Source organism: Octopus sinensis, linkage group LG9 (genome assembly GCF_006345805.1).
Source record: "Octopus sinensis linkage group LG9, ASM634580v1, whole genome shotgun sequence".
NCBI lineage: Eukaryota > Metazoa > Mollusca > Cephalopoda > Octopoda > Octopodidae > Octopus > Octopus sinensis.
In genome coordinates this window covers 58,435,399-58,457,332 of record NC_043005.1, presented here as the reverse complement: position 1 = coordinate 58,457,332, position 21,934 = coordinate 58,435,399, and the positions used below count along the sequence as shown (strand labels likewise).

Below are 21,934 nucleotides of genomic sequence, written 5' to 3'. Positions count from 1 at the left end.
AGAATTTTTGACTCCATTAGACTCCAAATGTGCAGAGCTACAGGGCATATTGTTTACTGGGATGTAAACATGATATCGCCATTTAACAGAAACATGTGAAGAAGATATGTGGAATGTAGATATTTATGCACATTTGCACGCATGTACACACATACACTCATACATACATATGTATGAATATATATATATATAATATATATATATATATATATATATATATATGTATATAAAAATCAAAAAGCTAGTTCTAATATCTCTTTAAGAGATGAACACAGTAGTTGTACTAGCAGGTAATGTTCATAGCCACTTCGACATGACTGTTCAGTTCGAAGGGATGCACAGCTGCATCCAAGATATTGTGAGCAGGGGAGTGAACCCCTACCACCTTCTAGCAATGGGACCAGCAGACAAGCCTGGTTTCTGGCTATATCTGCCTCTCTTCAGTACTGGAAGCCTCATCTGCTAGAGATGGCAGTAGCTTGCTTCTGCTCGCAACATATATATAAATTCAAGCAGTGTACTCCATTTTTAACCCCAAGAGGAGATGTCCTCTTGAGGTTAAAATTCTTGCACAAGAATGTTGTTAACAGTGACTTCGAAGTTTCAGCTGGTCTCTTGATGGCTTACCTGGCTGGAACTTTGAAGTCACAATATATAGGCGTGGCTGTATGGTAAGATGCTTGCTTCCCAACTACATGGTCGCAGATTCAGTCTCACTGTGTAGCACCTTGGGCAAGTGTCTTCTACTATAGCCTCCAGCCATCCAAAGCCTTGTGAGAGGATATGGTAGGTGGAAACTGAAAGAACCCCATTGTATGTATATATATAGATAGATAGATAGATATACATTCATATATATATACATGTACATATCTATAAATGGGTAACCTCCCAGTACCACTAATTGAGAACTCGTGTTTAGTTTCCTTAGGACGCCCATCACTTAGAAGTTCAGCAAAAGACACCAATGAAATAAGTACTAGGCTTTAAAAATGTAAATCCTGGAACCTATTTGTTTGACTAAATAAACCATTCAAGGTGGTGGCCCAGCATGGCCACAGCCAAATAACTGATAGAAGTAAAAGAGAAAAAATGTATATACATATTGGGTTGTCAAATAAATTCACACATTTTACCAATATTATTTGAACTTGCAGAAAAAATATCTTTTATCATAGTGTTCTGTGAATTTTTTTAGCTTTATTCTTCCTCTACAACTTTTGTTTATTGCTTTCGACTGCTGAGTAAATGTTACCTCTTTTCATACAAGTGTCAAATAGATTAAAAAAACCATGAGTATTTTCAACATTTGCTTCTCTTTGCTTTCAATCATAATTCCAAAGCTGCTGAAGCTACTCAAGACATTTGTGCTGTGTATGGAGAAGGTGTTATTCCTGAAAGAAATGCACAGAAATGGTTTTCACATTTCAAGGAGGAGAAATTCAACCTCACATATGCTCTGCATTCCAAGAGATCTGTTCAGTTCAATGAGGATTGACTGGAATAGTTCATCACCAAGGATTCATGCCAATCCAAAAGAGAATTGGCCTGGCAAATGAGATGTTCTCGTGGTGCCATTGCCTGTCCCCTTTGCTCAACCAGCAATCCAGCTGAGATGACTCAACCAGCAACACAGTATGCTTCTTCAACATGAAAACATTTACCCCTCATCAATAACCTGATCAAAAATGCTCTCAAGAGCTCAGTTAGGAAGTTCTTCCACACCCACCATATTCTCCTGATACAGGGCGGCGAGCTGGCCGAAACTTTAGCATGCCGGTTGAAATGCTTTGCGGTATTTCGTCTGCTGTTATGTTCTGAGTTCACATTCCGCCGAGGTCGACTTTGCCTTTCATCCTTTCGGGGTCGATAAATAAAGTACCAGTTACGCACTGGGGTCGATGTAATCGACTTAATCCCTTTGTCTGTCCTTGTTTGTCCCTTCTATGTTTAGTAAAGAAATACATATTCTCCTGATATAGTGCCTTCAGATTGTCATCTTTTCCAGTCACTTTCCAACAGTGTTGAAAACGTGGCTCAATGAATACTTCAAGCTAAGACCTAATGATTTCTACCATAAATGCATCGACAATTAAGTGGGTACAGTGGAAAGAAATCATGAACAATGAAGAAGTATATATTATTAACTGATTCGTTAAGATTATTGAAATGTTATTGAAGGATTAAAATAAATGGAAAAAGACAAATTTATCTGACAGCTTAATTTACACAAACACACACACACACACACACACACACACACACACACAAACACACACACACACAAACACACACATCTCAATAGAGTGCTCGTTAATTCAACAATATGTAAAATTATTTGGTACAGTATAAGTTTACATTATTGCATTACTGCACCACTTCCATCCTATTATCAGCAAGTACTCCTTATATGGAACACTCTTGTCGTCTTTGGTCAGGTACACCATCTTCTCACTTGGATCTCCTTGACCAAATTTCGAACTGAGTCTCTAATTTTATCAGTCCCTCTCTTTCCTCAACAATACAACTTTTGTCACATCAACATGGCTTCACTAGACTTTGTCTTTTCCATTATTATTACCATAGGAAGTGCTCTGATGACTGTTTCCAGTCACTTTGTGCCATCTCACCTAACTTGAAACTCAAAGCGTTTTCATCCAAATGCTGTTGTACTCCTACAATTATTAAAGAAGACTTTCTATGGCTTGTAGCATTTTCCTCAAACTGCCAGACATTGGACTCCCTTCCAGCTCATTATTTTCCCTTTTCTTATGACCTGAGTTCTTTCAAGTCTAAAGTAGATTCATTCCTTTTGTCTCAATTTCTTCTTCTTCATAATGCCTTACTCTAAATGGGTTCTTACTTTGTTTAGAACTTTCCAATAAAAATTATTAAAAGATCCAATCAAACTATGAAGAGAAATGTGTTTGCAGAAAAATGCATGCATGTATGTATGTATCCATGTGTGTGTGTGTGTACATGAGTGCATGTGGAAAAGCAGATGTTAGAACTGATAATAATGATGCTGATGATATAATGGACTTCCTTACAGTTCCCAGTCTACCAAATTTCATTACAAGACATTAGTCAGCCTGGAGTTATAGTAGAAGACACTTGCTGAAAGTATTACACTGTAGGACAGAACCTGGTTTTTATATATGAAGGATGGGTTTTGTACTCTCGCCCTCAGTACCTCAAAAATTTGGATAAACCCCAACCTCAAGAGTTTATAAGCTTAAAATAGCCTCTTTAATCTATTTACTATGGAAAACAAAGACTCAGAAGAATGTAAGTTTTAGCATTTAGCTATGGTTCTGAATGGATGTAGTCCTATGCCCAGGCCCCATCCTATGTCTATAGAAGCCAAAGGCAATCCATTTCCCAATTGCATATCAAAGACCCTCAAAGATATCATTCTGCTTTGCTATTGGAATAAGGCCACAGCTGTAAATATAGGTTGCATGCATTGTCTGGTGCATGCCAATTCATCCTACATTAGACTCATTATGTCTCATACATACATGCAAGTAAATAATATTGCTGTTGTTGTTATTTATCCAAAGATCAGCCTGATCTTTGAGCAGACATAATGAAAGTATTCCAGTTGCTACTACCCAAACTTATATTTAGATATAGATGTATCTTGTATCTATGTCTACATCTACCTAATCTGTCCTTTCTACATTTAAAGATGTTAAGGTGTGATTTTCAGGAGACCTGGTCACTATTCCTAATAGACTGAATGACCAGATAAACGCTCTTTCATTTGTCTCTTCTAAATTCCCCAGAGACAATAAGCTACAGCCCATTGGACAATGTTAATGCAATAATCCTTTCTACAATAGGCACAAGGGTCAAACTTTTAGGGGAAGGGAGCTAGTCAGTTACATCAACCCCAGTATTCAGTTGGTACTCATGTCTTGGATCCCAAAAGGATGGCAGGCAAAGCTGAACTCAGTGGAATTTGAACTCAGAACATAAAGGTGGACAAGATGCTACTAAGCACTTTGTCTGGTGCACGAACTATTGTGCAAGCTCACCTTCCTAATGCTAATGTAATAATGAAAGTCGTTATGACTTCATTTAAACTCTTACTTTTGAGTAAGAAATTCCACAATTATTTCAAATGAAGAAAGCATTTAAAACCTAGAATACAGAACCAAATAGCAATCATAGAATAGGAATTTAATTCGGAAAAATTGAGTTTTGGAAGTTAAAATTAGTATTCATTTCTTTACAGAAATAAAAAATAAGATTTACTTGGTCTGCAATTAACAAAAAATTCTTACATTGCCAAAAGCTAGGGATTTCCTGTTTTATACTTTTCACCAATCTTTTTTTTTTTTATTTTTCTATTATATTTTCTTTTTTCAATTTCAGATTCCAAATTGAAAAATTTGAGAAATGCTTCATAAACCTATATCTACATGAGAGGTGTGTTATCTAAAATTACAAATTAAATGTAAATTAGAATTTAATAATAGTAACAAAATACAGAATACCTTTATTGATATCAGCTTGGATCTAATTGTTTTGATTTGATTTCAACTCAAACTTCAATTCCAATTCCAATTTTTTTAGAAATATTTCTTCAACTAAGTTTTCTTTTTTTCCTATTAGAAATGCCAAACACTATTAAATTTAGCTTTGACACTAACCACCAGCCCTCATTTCACCTGCTGAAAGACTTTTTAGTACTTAAATCTGCCATATCTGGCCCCCAGATATTCTATCTGCTTTATGTTCACACTGGCCAAATTAGGCTTCTCAAATCTACCCAGCAATGTCATTCTGGGAAATAAATAATCATATCACCAAAATCTCAAGGCTACAAGAGAGTGCATGATAAATTCAAAACAATGTGAATAATAAAGCATTACATTTAATAGAGTAACCTGAATGCTAAATGGTTAACAAGGTGAATAAAAAAAAGCATTACATTTGACAGAGTAACCTGAATGCTGAAGGGTTAACAAGTTGCCCCTCTCATCCAACAGTAGATTATCCACATCCTCTCTTTGCACTGGAAATTCTGTGATCACTTCAATCAAGAGACTGACACATTGGTTGCATGACTTTTCAAGTTTGCCTTGCATGCATATATCATATCTCATGAAAACATCCAACAACCGCCAATACATTTCTCCAGGTCCTCATTTGAAACAATGTTCTGTTGTGAGGGGGCCAAGAAGAAATTGTCAGATTCCACATCAAATATATTAACCCTTTCGTTACCAACCCGGCTGAAACTGCCTCTCTTTCTCTGTAGTACAAATGTCTTGTTTTCATAAGTTTTGAATAAAAATCTTAGTCACAATTTATGTTCCTAAAACCAGCTTAATGATAACTAAGTTATTTTACTAAATTCTCTGTTATATTTAAAATTAATTGAAAGAAACACAGAGCATCTCTAAATGAATACAGTAACAAAATGGTTAATGCATTCATTTTGCTTTAACTGGTTTTACTAACCTTGTGATACAACCATATGTGAGGGTCAATGCTGCTGTGGCATTGATGCAGTGGTGCTAGGTTTTAATACTAAGACAGATGCACCTGATGTATGCATAACAGTTAAGTATAACTTTGGTGAATGCAACATGGTGAGGAATCTTTTTGGTATTGTTAAAATTTTACGTGATGGTGGTATCAAAATTCTTTCTGTGGAAAACATGTTTGAACCCTTTTTCTCTTGTAAGGTGGCTCTCATATCTTCCATATAGGATTGCATGATCAAGAAATCTGTCTTCTAGAGTTGTTTACATGTGTAGCAAATAGCATTCGACATTTCTGAAGGTGATTGACATTTCTTAAGTGTTTTTTAACCATGAGCACTATCAACATCAGCTTCTCAATTTTAGCAAATTAAAATTTTATAGATTAAAGCAAAAATAAAAACCACAAAACAGACTTGCATTAAAATACTCCAAACTAGTTTAATACAGTTCTATATTTAAGAGATGAGGAATTATGTACATTATTTACATTCGACAGATATTTATCCTCATCTTGTTTATTGTTTCGGCTGATATACCCTCCAGCCTTCTTCAGGTGTCTTGGGGAAATTTCAAACCTGGGTTCTCATTCCTGAGGTATTTTTCAATGTTGTTGTTGTTATTATTATTATTATTATTATTATTATTTTATTATTATTATTATTATTATTATTATTGTTCAGGTCACTGCTTGGAATTGAACTCAGAATCTTGGGTTTAGTAGCCCGCGCTCTTAACCCCAAGATTCCGAGTTTGATTCCAAGCAGTGACCTGAACGATAATAATAATAATAATAATAATAACAACATCGAAAAATACCTTAGGAATGAGAACCCAGGTTTGAAATTTCCCCAACACACGTAAAAAGCACCATTCGAGTGTGATCATTACCAGTGTCGCCTTACTGGCACTTGTGCTGGTGGCATGTGAAAAAACATTCAAGCGAGGTCATTGCCAGTGCTGCTGGACTGGCTCCTGTGCAGGTGGCAAGTGAAAAACACCATTTGAGCGTGGCTGTTGCCAGTACCGCCTGACTGGCCCTCATACTGGTGGCACGTAAAAGCACCCACTACACTGTAGGCCAAAGCAACCATTTTTAGAGGTTAACATATTGGCTTGTATTCTAGAGTTTTTCAGATAAGCACAAGACCAGCTTTTTTCAATATGTGTGGCATATTTCACTGAAAAGAGCCTCAGTTATCACTGGTACTTATTTTAGTAAATCTCAAAAGAATAAAAATCAAAATTTATTTTCAATGTGATTTCAATTTGGAGGAACTAAATACTTCAAGTTTCCTACTTTATCATTTCTGGCAACTTGTCACACTTACACAGGGTCTTACACTGGAATCTTAAATTGGCAATAACCCCACCACACACACACACACACACACACATATATTTGGAAGGGAAGGCGTTCAGTTGTTGATTGAATCAATCTCAGAGTAATAAATGATGAAGTCCAACCAGGGGGGATTTCAGTCCAAGTCATATGAGTGTGTGCGTGTGTGGGGGCAGGTGTGTGTATGTGTGTGTGTATATGTGTATGTATGTATGTATACAAAGAGACAGAGAGGAAGCAGGGGTGAGTTAAATACTGAAGGCATTTATATAACAGTGTTTTTACTATTTCTGCATTCTTTAATAATTCAATATATATTTTCTATTATCATGAATTATCCGATAGAAACAATATTTGCCATATTATTTTTGCATCATATCCACAATGAAATATTTTGTTTTGTTATGTTTTTGATTCCTCTGTCAGGAAATGATTATTTATTGCTATTTTTGTACTGTAAAAAAAAAAGAATGCTTCAGTGTGTTGTTGAGAATTTTGTTTCAGAAGCACCAGTTTCTGTGATTGAGCTCATGGTATAGCATCATGAGCAAGTGTCTCCATTACTATAGTCTTCATTTGATCAATGCCTTACAAGTTATATATATATATATATATATATCATCATCATCGTCATCATCATCATCATTTAACGTCCGCTCTCCATGCTAGCATGGGTTGGACGATTTGACTGAGGACTGGTGAACCAGATGGCTGCGCCAGGCTCCAATCTGATCTGGCAGAGTTTCTACAACTGGATGCCCTTCGTAATGCCAACCACTCCGAGAGTTTAGTGGGTGCTTTTACACGCCACAGGCATGAGGGCAAGTCTGGTGGTACTAGTAACCAAATGTTTGTTTTGTACATGAGCCCATACCTTCTGTCAAATGGACTCTTCCTGTACAGGTACACTGTGTGGCCACACGTCAGATGTCAAAATGAAAGCAGAGCAATGTGAAATGAAGTGTCTTGCCCAAGAGCGCAATACTGAAATTAAAATTATGTTCTTGTGATTTGAGCGTCACACCTAAACTACTAGGCTTCTTGCCCACACCTCCACCTAAATTAATTATATCTATGTATCATAAGCACAGGCTTTCCAACTACATGGTTCCAGGTTCAGTCCCACTGCAGGGCACGTTGGGCAAGTGTCTTCTACTATATCCTCAGGCTGACCAAACACTTGTGAGTGGATTTGCTAGTCAGAAACTGAAAGAAGCCCATCGTATATATGTATATGTGTGTGTATGTGTGTGTGTGTGTGTGTATTTATGTGTGTGTCTTTGTGCCTGTGTCTGCCCTCCCACTATTAATTGACAACTAATGTTGGTGTGTTTACATCCCTGTAACTTAATAGTTCAGCAAAAGGGACTGATAAAATAAGTACTAGACTTACAAAGAATAAGTCCCAGGGTTGATTTCTAAGACTAAAAAAACACTTTAAAATGGTGCTCCAGCATGGCCACAGTCAAATGACTGAAACAAGTAGGTGAATAAAAGAATATATATGTGTGTGTGTTTGTGTGTGAGCGTATGAGTGTGCATGTGTTTGTGCATGCAAGTGTGTTAGCGCGTGTGTTGTGGGCATGTGTCAGTGTATGTGCGTGTGTGTGTGTGTGTGTGTGTGAGAGAGAGAGAGAGAGAGAGAGAGAGAGAGGCTTTCAGATCAGGCAAAAACAGGAAAGACATAAGTGGAAGTGGAGAAACCTGATATCACAATGTCAGTCGCCAAACAAACGCTGCCATTCTAGATTTAAACAATTGGTGTTATCTGCAATTATCTCTCTGCAGACACATTCAAACAATGATAGCATTCGTTGGAAAGATACCAAAGGATATTAAAACTAGATATGATGATGATGATGGTGATGATGATGATGATGATGATGATGATGATGATGATGATGGTGATGGTGGTGATGATGATGATGATGATGATGATGATGATGATGATGATGAAGGTGGTAATGGTGGTGGCAGCGGTGGCGGTGGTGATGGTGGTGGTGGTTATGATGATGATGATGATGGTGGTGGTGGTGATGATGATGGTGGTGGTGGTGGTGGTGGTGGTGTTGGTGGTGGTGGTGGTGGTGGTGGTGGTGTTATTGTTGATGGTGGTGGTGGTGGTTATGATGATGATGGTGGTGGTGGTGGTGGTTATGATGATGATGATGGTGGTGGTGATGATGAGGATGGTGGTGGTGATGATAAGGATGGTGGTGGTGGTGGTGGTGGTTATGATGATGATGGTGGTGGTGGTGTTGTTGATGGTGGTGGTAGTGGTTATGATGATGATGGTGGTGGTGGTGGTGGTGGTTATGATGATGATGATGGTGGTGGTGGTGGTGGTGGTGAGGATGATAATAATGACAATAATGATGAAAGAAAGATACCAAAGGATATTAAAATTAAATAATGATGACGATAACGATGGCGACAATCACGCTGATGAGGAAGATACAGTGAAAGACGATGACGGTGATGATGATGATGAGGATGATGATGATAACAAATGCACTGATGACACTGATAATGATGGTGATGGTGATGGTGTTGGTGGTGGTGCCACTGCTGGTGCTGCTGGTACTGGCAGCGCTGGAGGTAATGAAAACGGCACTGAAGATGATGGGTGATGGTGAGTATGAAACCAACCTCAATGAGGGTTATAGTCATAATAACTAGCATGATGAAGGATTTTGACAATAAAGACGATGAAGAGCAAAATCAAAATGATGATGATGATGATGATGATGATGACAATGTCCAATAACTGGTCTGCTGCTATGTGCAGCAATTTCAATATTTCAATTCGAGCAGCTAGATATAACAGAAGTCGACTGAAAACTACTAAAATACTAAGAATATGAAAAAAAAAAATAGTGAAAAATAAAAAAAAAATAAAAATAAAAATAAAAACGATTACAAAAATAGCAAAACACCCAAAAACACAAAAAATTTACAAAAATTGTAAAAGTGCAAAAATACAAAAATTTAGCCAAAATATTTCTGCCTAAAATAAAATCAAAAACGTAACAGATAATATTAAGAATAATGAGAAGAAAACCAAACAAAATGAGACATGGAAGAAAAGAAATGTTTAAAAAAAAAAAGAGAAAAGAGAAAAGAAAAAAGAAAAAAAGAAAAAAAAGAAAATGGACAAGAAAAGTTTGAATATTTGCCAAAGGGCAAAACATTAACTTCAGTAAATTTGAAGATATTGAATATTGTTGTTCTTGTCATTAGTGAAATGTAAACAAGAACAAATTCTTTCATTGCTTCATTGTAGCTTTGGCTGCAGGCCAAGGCAACGCTGTATGCATTGGAAAGTGAGTATAGATTTAGCTTTCGAATAAATATATATAAATGTATATATAGAGAGATATATAGATATGTAGACAAATATATAGATATAGATGTAGAAACTGATATATATACATACACACACACACACACACACACACATATATATGTATGTATATGTACATATATATGTGTGTATATCAGTTTCTATATCTACATCTATCTATCTACCTATCTCTCTCTCTCTCTCTCTATATATATATATATATATATATATATATATATATAAATATACACACATATATATATATATTCATATATACATATGTACATACCAACATATACATGCATACACACACACACATATATATATATATACATATATAAATATACATATGCATATATACATATACATTATATATGCATGTGTGTATACACATATATCTATATATCCATGTACTTACATTCATTTATGCATACACACACACACACACACATATATATATTCACACACACACACAATATATCATATATTATGAAATGTTTATATATGTGTATACATGTGCATATGTGTGTGTATAAATGTGTAGGGTTTTGGTATATATATATATATATATATATATATATATATATATATAAACATATACAAATGTATACAAATGTGTATTTATAGATATTTATATATAAATATGCAAGATAGTTATTGACCTTCTGCTGGGTTCATTTGTTCTTTGACAAGTCTTGTTTTCAGCCTACTGGATATTTAACAACACTCCTTACCAGACCAAACTGGTGGTGATGCTTGCTTAGTCACTAGTGATCTGACACTAGCAAATTGTACTAGATTGCATATTATTTATAACACTCAAAGTAAACTGTTACAAAAGTGTTCAAAAACAAAGAAATGGTACACGAGCACTCAGTAGGATGAATTTTGTAGTGATGGAACTTTGGTTCTCTTACAGATAAACTATCTTGAAGAAAGATAGATTGGGCTTCTGTGCTGAGGGCAACCTATCTGCACTGCTTTGCTGCTTTGTCCATGAGTCCAGGAAGATTAAGTTTGATAGGGTAGACCCTAAAAGAAAAAAGCAAGCTTTGGTGTCCAGCTTTAATCTTTTAACAATTAAAATAGCCATATACAGTCAAAATGTTCCACCTGTTTTATGTTCAAATTGGTAAGATCTGGCCTGTCGCAGCAACCCTACAACATCTTTGTAAAAATGAACAGTTGCCTGATCAAAATCTCAAAGCTATAAGATAAGATAAAGCATGACTAATTCAAAATGATGTGAATACATTTGAGAGAATAATGTGAATGCTAAAGGATATAAGCTGGTTGCTGACAGACTGGATCTTGTTAGTCTCCAGTAGCAGAGAAGAAATACCAATCATCCTGAGCCATTTATGCTATCAGATTGATTTGCTTCATCAAAAATATTGTGATGCTGGGAGAGGTGCACCCTCAGTGTCTTGCATTACTTGAAGTTTGATTAATGAAAACCGACTTCAAACTCATCATGTGCTTTCATCAGAGTGCCAGAGAGGGGAAAAAAATAGCTTTGAACTGAGAATAGTAGGGGCCTCCACTAATAAGTTCAAGCCTTGTGTTGAAACTGATAGTACAACAACAGACTGTCTTGTTTCTTGTTCCCAAGCATTTTTACTTATAGGCCCCTTTGATTACTATTGTGTTGTATTCTTGAGCAAGACACTTAATTTCACATTGCTCCAGCCTTCAACCTGGCAAAAATGAGTAATCCTGTGATGGACCAGCAACTTATCCAGAGGGTTAATATATACACCATGGGAACCAAAAAACAGGCCTTTTGAGTCTATATAACTCAGGAAGGATTTTTATCCTATTCTGCTGCCTGCCACTCCATCCCATCCCACCACAGACACTCAATGTTTAAAAACTAGTTTTATAGATATGCCTTTCAAAATACATTGTTTTACACATATTCACTTTTGTAGGTTTGCAATAGGACTCTCTAAGAGAATATGCCTCAGTGGCCAGAAACATCCTAAACTAGTGCTTTCCTAATTGTTATTGTTACCATCATTATCGTGTAAATGTAAAAGAGCACTTAATATGCAAATATGGGTTAAATATAAATTATTTTCCAGATAAAATGGAACCCTTGTCATCTGAACTGACTGAGTCAGATACATTTAAGATCATGCATGTGAAAGTATGAGTATATATACACATAGAAGCGAACAAGATTTTGTTACTATTATTGCCATTGTTGTTGTTGTTGTTGTAGTTGTTGCTTTGTTGCTCATTTTGATGATGAAAGTCTCTACATTTCGCTTGTTAAGGTTGTAGCGCCAGCTATTGCTGTTGCTCTTGCTACTATTGTTGTTTAGTTCCAATTCAAGTCTGATCAAACAAATCCACGATCGAGGGCATTCCAGCCATGACCATTTCATCTCACTATCTTGAATTAATATAAGAATACACTATCCAATACCACTTTCCTCTTTTCTAAAAAAGAAAAAAAAGTGGTGCTTTGCAAGAGATTGGCTGTCATTTCTTGCATGCTGAGGAATCATACAGGACTCTCATAGGCTTGTTAAATACCATAGTAATTGCTACAGCTGTTTAACCACAGACCAGGACTGATAGAGCAGATCTGTGATAAAAGCATTCCACTCATGAACATCCTATCGTAATAATGTATACAAATAGTGTATCTGAGATAACACTATTCAAAATGTACTTCTTTCTTTCTTATATTTGACTGGATGTGACTCGAGGGCAGTGTGCCTGCTAATTCTAGCATGTAGAGTGAGTTACAATAGTCCTTTCATTTGCTTTTAGACTAGTAATCTATCACTTGCAACTCCATAGGGTAACGACAGGACTTAGCATAACATTTTTGGCAAATAGAACATTTGGAACAATAAAGTGTCTAAAATTGTGAAGAAAATGAAATTAAGAAGGTGAGTTCAGAAAGGTAGAGGAAAGACAGGTATGGGTGGATGAACAGGTGAATGCCTGGAAGCTATTAGAATGAACGAACAGCTCAGTTGAATGATGAATGAGTGGTGTAACCTTCAGGTTGAAGCTTTCTTTATTGGACCAAAGTAACCTTTGCTCATAAGTGGAATTAACAGAATTGCTAAACTGTAAGGCTTCTTTACAAGACTGAGTGCTAATATATCTAACATATACATACATACATACATACATACATACATAGATATACACACACACATTATTTGCATATATGTGTATACATGTATATGTATATATAATACATATAAGATGCATATATATATATACACACATGTATATATGTATGTATGTTTGTATGTATGTATATATATATATATATTGATAGATAGATAGATAGATAGATAGATAGATAGATAGATAGATAGATATTAAACACTATACATACATACATACATATATAAATGTGTTTGTATACATATATGCATGTATATATACATACATACATATATATATATATATATATATATATATATATATATATATATATATATATATATATATATATATATACATATACATATGTATATACATGTGTGTGAATATGTACATGCAAATAACACACACACACATGTATATACACATTCTCTGCCTATTAACAACACTCTTATCTTCCTACTCAGCTTACTCTGCTCTAGACAGGTTAAATAAGAAATAATATCTCCTTGTCATCCATACATGCTATTGTTTAAAAAAAGGTGACACCTAGCAAAGAGCTGCAGAAATTTTTAACCTTATCTACTTAATGATAGTAGACCTTTTCAGTATTGTTGTTACTGCTGTTATTTAGACTCATGTCAGACCTAGACTGAACAAACTCATATACCAAGACATTCCAACCATGTCCAAACTGCCTCTCTTTTTTTTCTTTTTCAGGTAACTTATTCTACATTATTTGGTATAATCTTATATATGATCCCTTTTAAGACAGTATGAAGGTATAGCTGTGTGGCAAGAAGTTTGCTTCCCAGTCACATGTTTTTGGGTTCAGTCCCACAGCAAGGTACCTTGGGCAAGTGTCTTCTACTACACCCTTGGGCTGACCAAAGCTTTGTGAGTGGATTTGGTTGATGGAAACTGAAAGAGCCCTGTGGTGTGTGTAAATATACATATTAATCAATGAAATTCGAACCTAGTCTCATTTTCATGTTTTACTATTTACAATTTTTACAATATTGAAATAAACTAGTACTTTTATGCTGTATACAATCATCATGTTTATGTAGTGACAGTTGTGTTCCACAATGTGTATGTGTGTATGTGTGTGTGTGTGTGTGTATCTTTATATGTGTGTCATTATATATATATATTATATATATATATATATATATATCTGTGTATGTGTGTCTTTGTGTCTGTGTTGTCTGGCGCCACTGCTTGACAACCATTGTTGGTATATTTATGTCCCTGTAACTTAGCAATTCAGCAAAAGTGACCAATAGAATAAGTGCCAGGCTTTAAAACAATAAATTCTGGCTTTAATTCCTTTGACTACATTCTTCAAGGTACTACACTAGCATAGCAGCAATTTAATGATGGGAACAAGTGGAAAATGGTTATATGAGAAATTTGACTATTATTTCTAGCATGTTAAACAACCACAAAGAGGCTCTCTTGCTGACCAAAGTATGTGTTGTAGTTTTGTGTGGTAAATTCCCTTCTGCTACATGCAGTGTGGGATGTGTAGTGTGAAATGAGGAATTTGTTGTGTTGGCTGTAGTAAGAAATGTTACAATTCCTCCTACATCTACAGTGTTGGTTGTAGTGTGAAATGATTAAGTTGCTTCTATTACAGTATGGGCTGTTGTATGAAGTGGTCAATTCCCTCCTTCCATCTCTTCTCCAAGACGAAAATGCAGCTCAAAGGTTACCGTTTTAACACCGTTGTCAAGATCAAGAGCAAATTGCAGAAGGTCCTCAACTCGCTTGTGGAAGATGACTTCTAGGCCAGATTCCAAAAGTGACAGGAATGCATAAATTAGTGACTTATTGCTGCACAAGATGACTTCCAGGCTGAGTTCCAAAAGTGGCAGGAATGCATAAATTAGTGGCATGTTGCAGCACAAGGTGATTCTTTTGGAAGAGATGATGTTAAAACTTAGGTTAATAAGTTATTTTTTTTATTAAATATAACTAATCTGGGAACTTAATATCTTCCCTATTCATTTACACATGGAGCCGCAATGGCCCAGTGGTTAGGGCAGCAGACTCGTGGTCAGAGGATCACGGTTTCGATTCCAAGACTGGGCATTGTGTGTGTCTATTGAGTGAAAATACCTAAAAATCCACAAGGCTCCAGCAGGGGGTGGTGGCAACCCCTGTTGTACTCTTTTGCCCCAACTTTCTCTCACTCTTTCTTCCTGTTTCTTGAGTAATGCTGCAATGGACTGGCATCCCGTCCAGCTGGGGAGAACACATATGCCATAGAAACCAGGAAATTGGGCCCATGAGCCTGACTAGGCTTGAAAAGGGCGAATACATTCATTTACGCATGATATTGTTTTGCTGTTTCTGGGTTTGTTTTTACTAATCTCTTTAGGCCCTAAATTTTAGTATTTTAACCACATGAACGAACCAGAATGTTTCCAGCCTGGCATTGAAACCACTTTGCAAGTGTAAACTGACTGGGAAATCAACCTTTTTTTCAAAAGCGCTTATAACATGACTGTGATTGCATGTGATGTAAAATAATTTATTTTACAAACAGTTTTTGCATCCAATTAATTTGTGTAGCTGTGTATTACCATCATGCCTGCCAATTCAAAATACTTCAGTTCTCACAAATAAAAACATTATAACAAGTCATGAAAAGGTGAAAGTTCAACTCTTTTTCAATTTACTGAATCATTTTCCTGTTCATATATAACTACTAACAAATTTATTTTTGTTTCATTTTCGTTTTGTATTTTTTAAAGTTTTTTTTTTAAGAACAATAAGTTTTACAGTATCTGTCATTAATGATACTTGTTATTATTATTTTAAATGTATTTGATAACTTTAATACAATTAAAACATGGGAAAAAAAGAAATGACATTGATTTTTATTTTTTTAAATATATCATGTTATATAAACAATTATAAGTTCCTTTAATAGACTCCTCTGTAATTGAGTTCATCACGGAGCAATGGACGATGGTCCTGTAGAAAGGTTTGTTGTTGTTGTTGTTGTTGTTGCAGTTAATATTACTTTACCCAAAAATGGTAAGCTGGCGGAATCATTACCACACCAGGCAAAAATGCTTAGCAACATTTCTTCTGACTTTATGTTCTGAATTCAAATGTTGCCACAGTCGACTTCGCCTTTCATTCTTTTGGGGGTTGATGAAATAAGTACCAGTTGAATGCTGGGGGATGGGGTCAATCTAATCGAATTAGTCCTTCCCTGAAATTGCTGGCGTTGTGCCAAAATTTGAAACCAATAATACTTTGCCCCAAGGTGGTGAGCGGGCAGAATCATTAGCACATCAGGCAAAATACAGGCATTTTGTCCGTTTTTATGTTCTGAGTTCAAATCTTGCTGGTGTCAACTTTGCCTTTCATCCTTATGGAGTTGAGAAAACAAGCACCAATTGAACACTGGGAATGAGAGGGGGGGCCATGTAATCAACTTACACCCTCCTCTGAAATTGCTGGCCTTGCACCAAAATTAGAAACCAAGTAACCAAGACCTTCAGCAATATTCTGTGCTTGAAAGGCGGCAAGCTGGCAGAAATGTTAGCACGCCAGGTGAAATGCTTTGCGGTATTTCGTCTGCCGCTGTGTTCTGAGTTCAAATCCCGCCGAGGTCGACTTTGCCTTTCATCCTTTTGGGGTCGATTAAATAAGTACCAGTTACACACTGGGGTCGATATAATCGACTTAATCCATTTGTCTGTCCTTGTTTGTCATCTCTGTGTGTAGCCCCTTGTGGGCAGTAAAGAAATACGAAATGTTAGCATGCTGGGTGAAATGCTTAGCAGTATTTCATCTGTCGCTATGTTCTGAGTTCAAATTCCACTGAGGTCAACTTTGCCTTTCATCCTTTCGGGGTTGATAAATTAAGTAACAGTTGCATACTGGGGTTGATCTAATCAACTGGCCCCCTCCCCAAAAATTTCAGGCCTTGTGCCTAGAGTAGAAATGAATATGCTGTGCTGGAGAACATGCTTGAAGCCGAGTGAAATCATAGTCATGACCAATCCCAGTGTCGTGTAAATGGCAAGCAAAAAACACCCTTCAAATGCAGGGCCACACAGAATCAATGACTAGTGACCAAGACCTTTGGCCAAATGCCACACTTGAGAAGACCTGTCAAAACAAATGAGATCATAGTCGTGGATGATGCTGGTGTCACATAACTAGCACCCATGCCAGTGGCATGTAAAAAGCACCCACTACACTCTTGGAGTGGTTGGCATTAGGAAGGGCGTCCAGCCGTAGAAACCATGCCAAATCAGACTGGAACCTGGTACAGATTCTCCAGCTTACCAGTTTCAGTCAAACCGTCCAACTTATGCCAGTAAGGAAAGCAGATGCTAAATGATGATGATGAGGATGATAATGAATATTACCTCACCCAAAGCAGCAAATTGATAGAATTATTAGCACATGCTAAGTAGCATTTGTTCTAGTCATTTCATTCTGAGTTCAAATTCTGCGGAGGTTGACTTTGGCTTTCATCCTTTCGGGGTCGATAAAATTAAGTACCAGTTATGCACTGGGGTCGATGTAATCGACTTGATCCATTTTTCTGGCCTTGTTTGTCTCCTCTGTGTTTAGCCCCTTGTGGGTAGTAAAGAATTATAAAGGAACCCCATTAATCTCATGAAACCCATGTAATTAATTCATGAAATTCTAACTCTTGTTTATAACTTAGGCAAACAAATTATTTTCTAATGCATGCTGATATCTGCCACCTAGTGACAAATCATCAGTTGTACAGTGAACAATGAGAATCAAAATGATAACTTACATATTCATTCTTAATACAATCTGATAGATTGTTAAAAAAGAGTATGCTAATGATTATTGCATTTCGTCATTAGAGAACAACTTCTCCAATGAACACATATCTGTCTGAAAGAAGAGGTTCTTCTCCAAACACAAAACATGGCAGTTATTAATGTATTCACATTTGAATCCACTGGTTTCAAATTTTGGCACAAGGCCAGTAGGGGAAAGGCCAAGTCGATTACATCAACCCTAGTGTTCAACTGGTACTTATCGTATCAACTTCAAAAGGAGGAAAGGCAAAGGTTTGACCGAATTTGAACTCAGAACATAAAGACAGGTGAAATGCCACTAAGTGTTTTACCTGGTGTGTTAATGATTCTGCCAGCTTGCTGCCTTCAATAATACTTTCTACAATAGGCACAAGGCCTGAAATTTCTTTGGGAAGGAGTTAGTCATTACATCAAGCCCAGCACTGAACTGGTACTTATTTTATTGACCACAAAAGGATAAAAGGCAAAGTTGACCTCAGTAGAATTTGGACTCAGAATGTAAAGACTCCTGAAATGCCACTAAGCATTTTTGTCCAGTGCACTAACGATTCTGCCAGCTCCACACTTCAAATCTGCAGAAGCATAGTAAAAATCAATGTGCAAGACATCATCACTGAGATTTTTCACTTCCTCAAAATAACAAAATTTATCGAATCCTTCAAGGAAATTTCTCCTTAATAAATAAATTTATTATATTCTTTTTTTTTTTTTTTATTTAACAAGCAATATCAGGCTATGCAAAAACCCTGGTTCTGAAACTAATTAAGTCACAGAAAAATCAATGTAACTCTGCTACTTTGATCAATTGGCTCTTCAATAAATAACTGCAGAATTTTTCTTTTTCTTTTTTTTTTTTTAATTCTAAGCCCACAAATTCAGAATGGCTTATTTTTATGTTACATCTATGTTTCTAGGCCTAAAGAAATTATAGTGTGTTTTCTTTCAGTATAACTTTTTCTTCCCTTCTCTTCCATTTATACTGACAAAGGACACCTGTCCAAAACACCAAGATCTCTTACACTCCTTGACTTTGTATGCCCATTTTAGGGGTTTCTTTTTCCTCCTCCTTCCCACACTTCTTGCCAATTTTTCTTGATGCAGTGGAGCTTTTCCTAGTTTTTACTTGTAAATTGACTTCTCAACATAAACGTTTGTACATATGTTTTTATGCATGTGTACATGCGTACGTGTATGTGTATATGTATGAATGTATATATGTATGTATGCATGTATGTGTATGTATATATATGTGTGTGTATGCATTTGTGTATGTGTGTGTATATATGCACACACACACACACACACACACACACACACACATATATATATTTTTACTTTTGAGTATGTGTGTGTAAATGTTTGTGATGTTTTGTAAAAGAGTCCAACTTCATGAAAAATGTGTATGAAAGAAAAATTACAGGAAACAAAAGTATTCTATATGTATGTCAGTATTACAAGATTAAAAATTTTACAGATGAGAAAATGCAGATAACAATTTTTTTGACTATTTATTAAAATTTTATGTATTGATTAAGTCTTTCCTTGTTTGTTTTGCAAAATAGTGGTTTTGTCTCTAATAATATTTTATATATATATATATATATATATATACATGTATATATATATGTGTGTGTGTGTGTGTGTGTATGTACACAAACATGCACACATATATATGTTGAGTTGGTGCATAATTATTACGGCTTTTTTTCAACAAATTTTATTCAACAAAAACAATAACAAAATGTATCAAAAGCATCTTTAAATGATTATTCCGGAGCATATTCACCACCTACTTCAATTACTGCCTCCCATTTACTTGGCAGACGGTCGGTCAGACCGTCATTTAAAGATGTCTTTGTTAAAAATGTATATTAATGTTATTGCCTTGGGCAAAATAAGATACGGGGGGGGGGGGGCAAAATAAAATTAGGTAAGGAACTCCAAAAGGGGTCTTAGGGAGTAGTGTCTCTGCCTTCCTGAGCTAGTTTACCACCACATTTCTTAAAAATCGTGGTAGAGGCCTTGGTCTCAGGACCGTTCATGTCTAAAAACTGAGGTTGGGAATAAGCAAGGGCATGCTCCCTGTAGAACTTGGAAGGTTGGGCCTCCAACCAGGCCTTTTGCAATACCCTTAGAGCCAGGAATTTTCAGCTCTTAAGCAACTTATCCCTTCACCTGAAATTGCTGACCTTATGCCAAAATCTGAAGACAATTTGGATGGAAGCACTCCGTCGGTTACGACGACGAGGGTTCCGGTTGATCCGATCAATGGAACAGCCTGCTCGTAAAATTAACATGTAAGTGGCTGAGCACTCCACAGACACATGTACCCTTAACGTAGTTCTCGGGGATATTCAGCGTGACACAGAGAGTGACAAGGCTGGCCCTTTGAAATACAGGTACAACAGAAACAGGAAGTAAGAGTGAGAGAAAGTTGTGGTGAAAGAGTACAGCAGGGATCACCACCATCCCTGCCGGAGCCTCGTGGAGCTTTTTAGGTGTTTTTGCTCAATAAACACTCACAACGCCCGGTCTGGGAATCGAAACCGCGATCCTACGACCGCGAGTCCGCTGCCCTAACCACTGGGCCATTGCGCCTCCTGAAGACAATATAGGCATGATATGAACTGGTGATTCTTATATAATCAATCAGCTGAAAACCTTTACACAAAACTATGTGTCAATCAGAAATTAGATGTTTATCATTTAATATTTCGTTGCCTTTACTTACATGTGACAGATTTTCTACTGTGATATGTTTCTTCACTGTTTGTCCAATGGGAATGACTCCAAAATCAATGTTTGTCTGTGTTCCTTCTGGAGATTCTTCATAATCTAATCCCAAACCAGCAGCAGATATCTTCAAGTGAGGGTATTTTCCTTTGACAATGAAAGAAAACATATATACATTTCAGGGACATGCTGCCTAGGTAGGCAAGGTAAGCAGTGCCTACCTTGAATAAAATAGATCGATAGCAACATTTTCATTTCATGGCAAAATATACACCTAATTCAATAAAATTATGAAGGTTACTCTAATTACTATGCATAAAATGCATTTTTTTTTTGTTTTTCTGTAGATTAGGTAAACATAATTTGCCCCTGCCTTTCAATCTCAGTATTTAAGCCACACATAGTAATGCTGTAGTACACAAGCTGTGTACACTCCTACAACACTGTTTTCTTTGTGCTATAAAGGCAGTAGTAAATCTACCTTCAACTCAGTTGCATGTCTGTATTTCGCTTATATTTTTTTGTGTGTTTTGCTATGTAAAGGTCACCAACTGCCTACTCTGAGTAACAAATTCTGCAGAGGTCGACTTTGCCTGTCATCCTTTCAGGGTCAATTAAATAAGAACCAGTAATGCACTGGGGTCAATATCTGTCTTTGTTTGTCCCCTCTAATGTTTAGCCCCCTGTGAGCAATAAAGAAATATATATATATGAATACACACACTCTTACAGAAATACATGTATGCATATATATTATATATGTCAGTGCATGTATGTGTGTATATCTATATCTATGAAGGGAACTGTGTACTTTTATATTTAACATGCATGTGAAGGCATGTGGCTTTGTGGTTATAGTATTCAGCTGACGGTCATAAGTTTGTGAGTTCAATCCCCGGTGTTGCACTGTATACTTGAACATGATACTTTATTTCATGTTGCTCCAGTCCACTCAGCTGGCAAAAATGAGTAGCACCTGTAATTCAAAGAACCAGCCTTGTCACATTCCATGTCACACTGAATTTCCCTGAGAACTACATTTCTTTCACAACAAACGTATACA

The 21,934-nt window shown here is 36.2% G+C and overlaps 1 protein-coding gene and 1 long non-coding RNA gene across 2 annotated transcripts in view; one reads left to right on the top strand and one right to left on the bottom strand.

Annotated features, from left to right (window-relative positions):
* Positions 1-21,934, bottom strand: part of LOC115215434 (cilia- and flagella-associated protein 65-like) — a 1,408,515-nt gene that overhangs the window by 1,154,386 nt on the left and 232,195 nt on the right. Inside the window, exon 8 of the mRNA XM_029784597.2 lies at positions 20,870-21,018. Within this exon, the coding sequence (XP_029640457.2) occupies positions 20,870-21,018 (149 nt within the window). The remainder of the gene's footprint in view (positions 1-20,869; positions 21,019-21,934) is intronic.
* On the top strand, positions 2,963-21,189 carry LOC118764857. Its single transcript, XR_005000680.1, has 3 exons — positions 2,963-2,973; positions 7,076-7,080; positions 21,083-21,189. It is a non-coding gene; the product is annotated as an uncharacterized LOC118764857 (long non-coding RNA).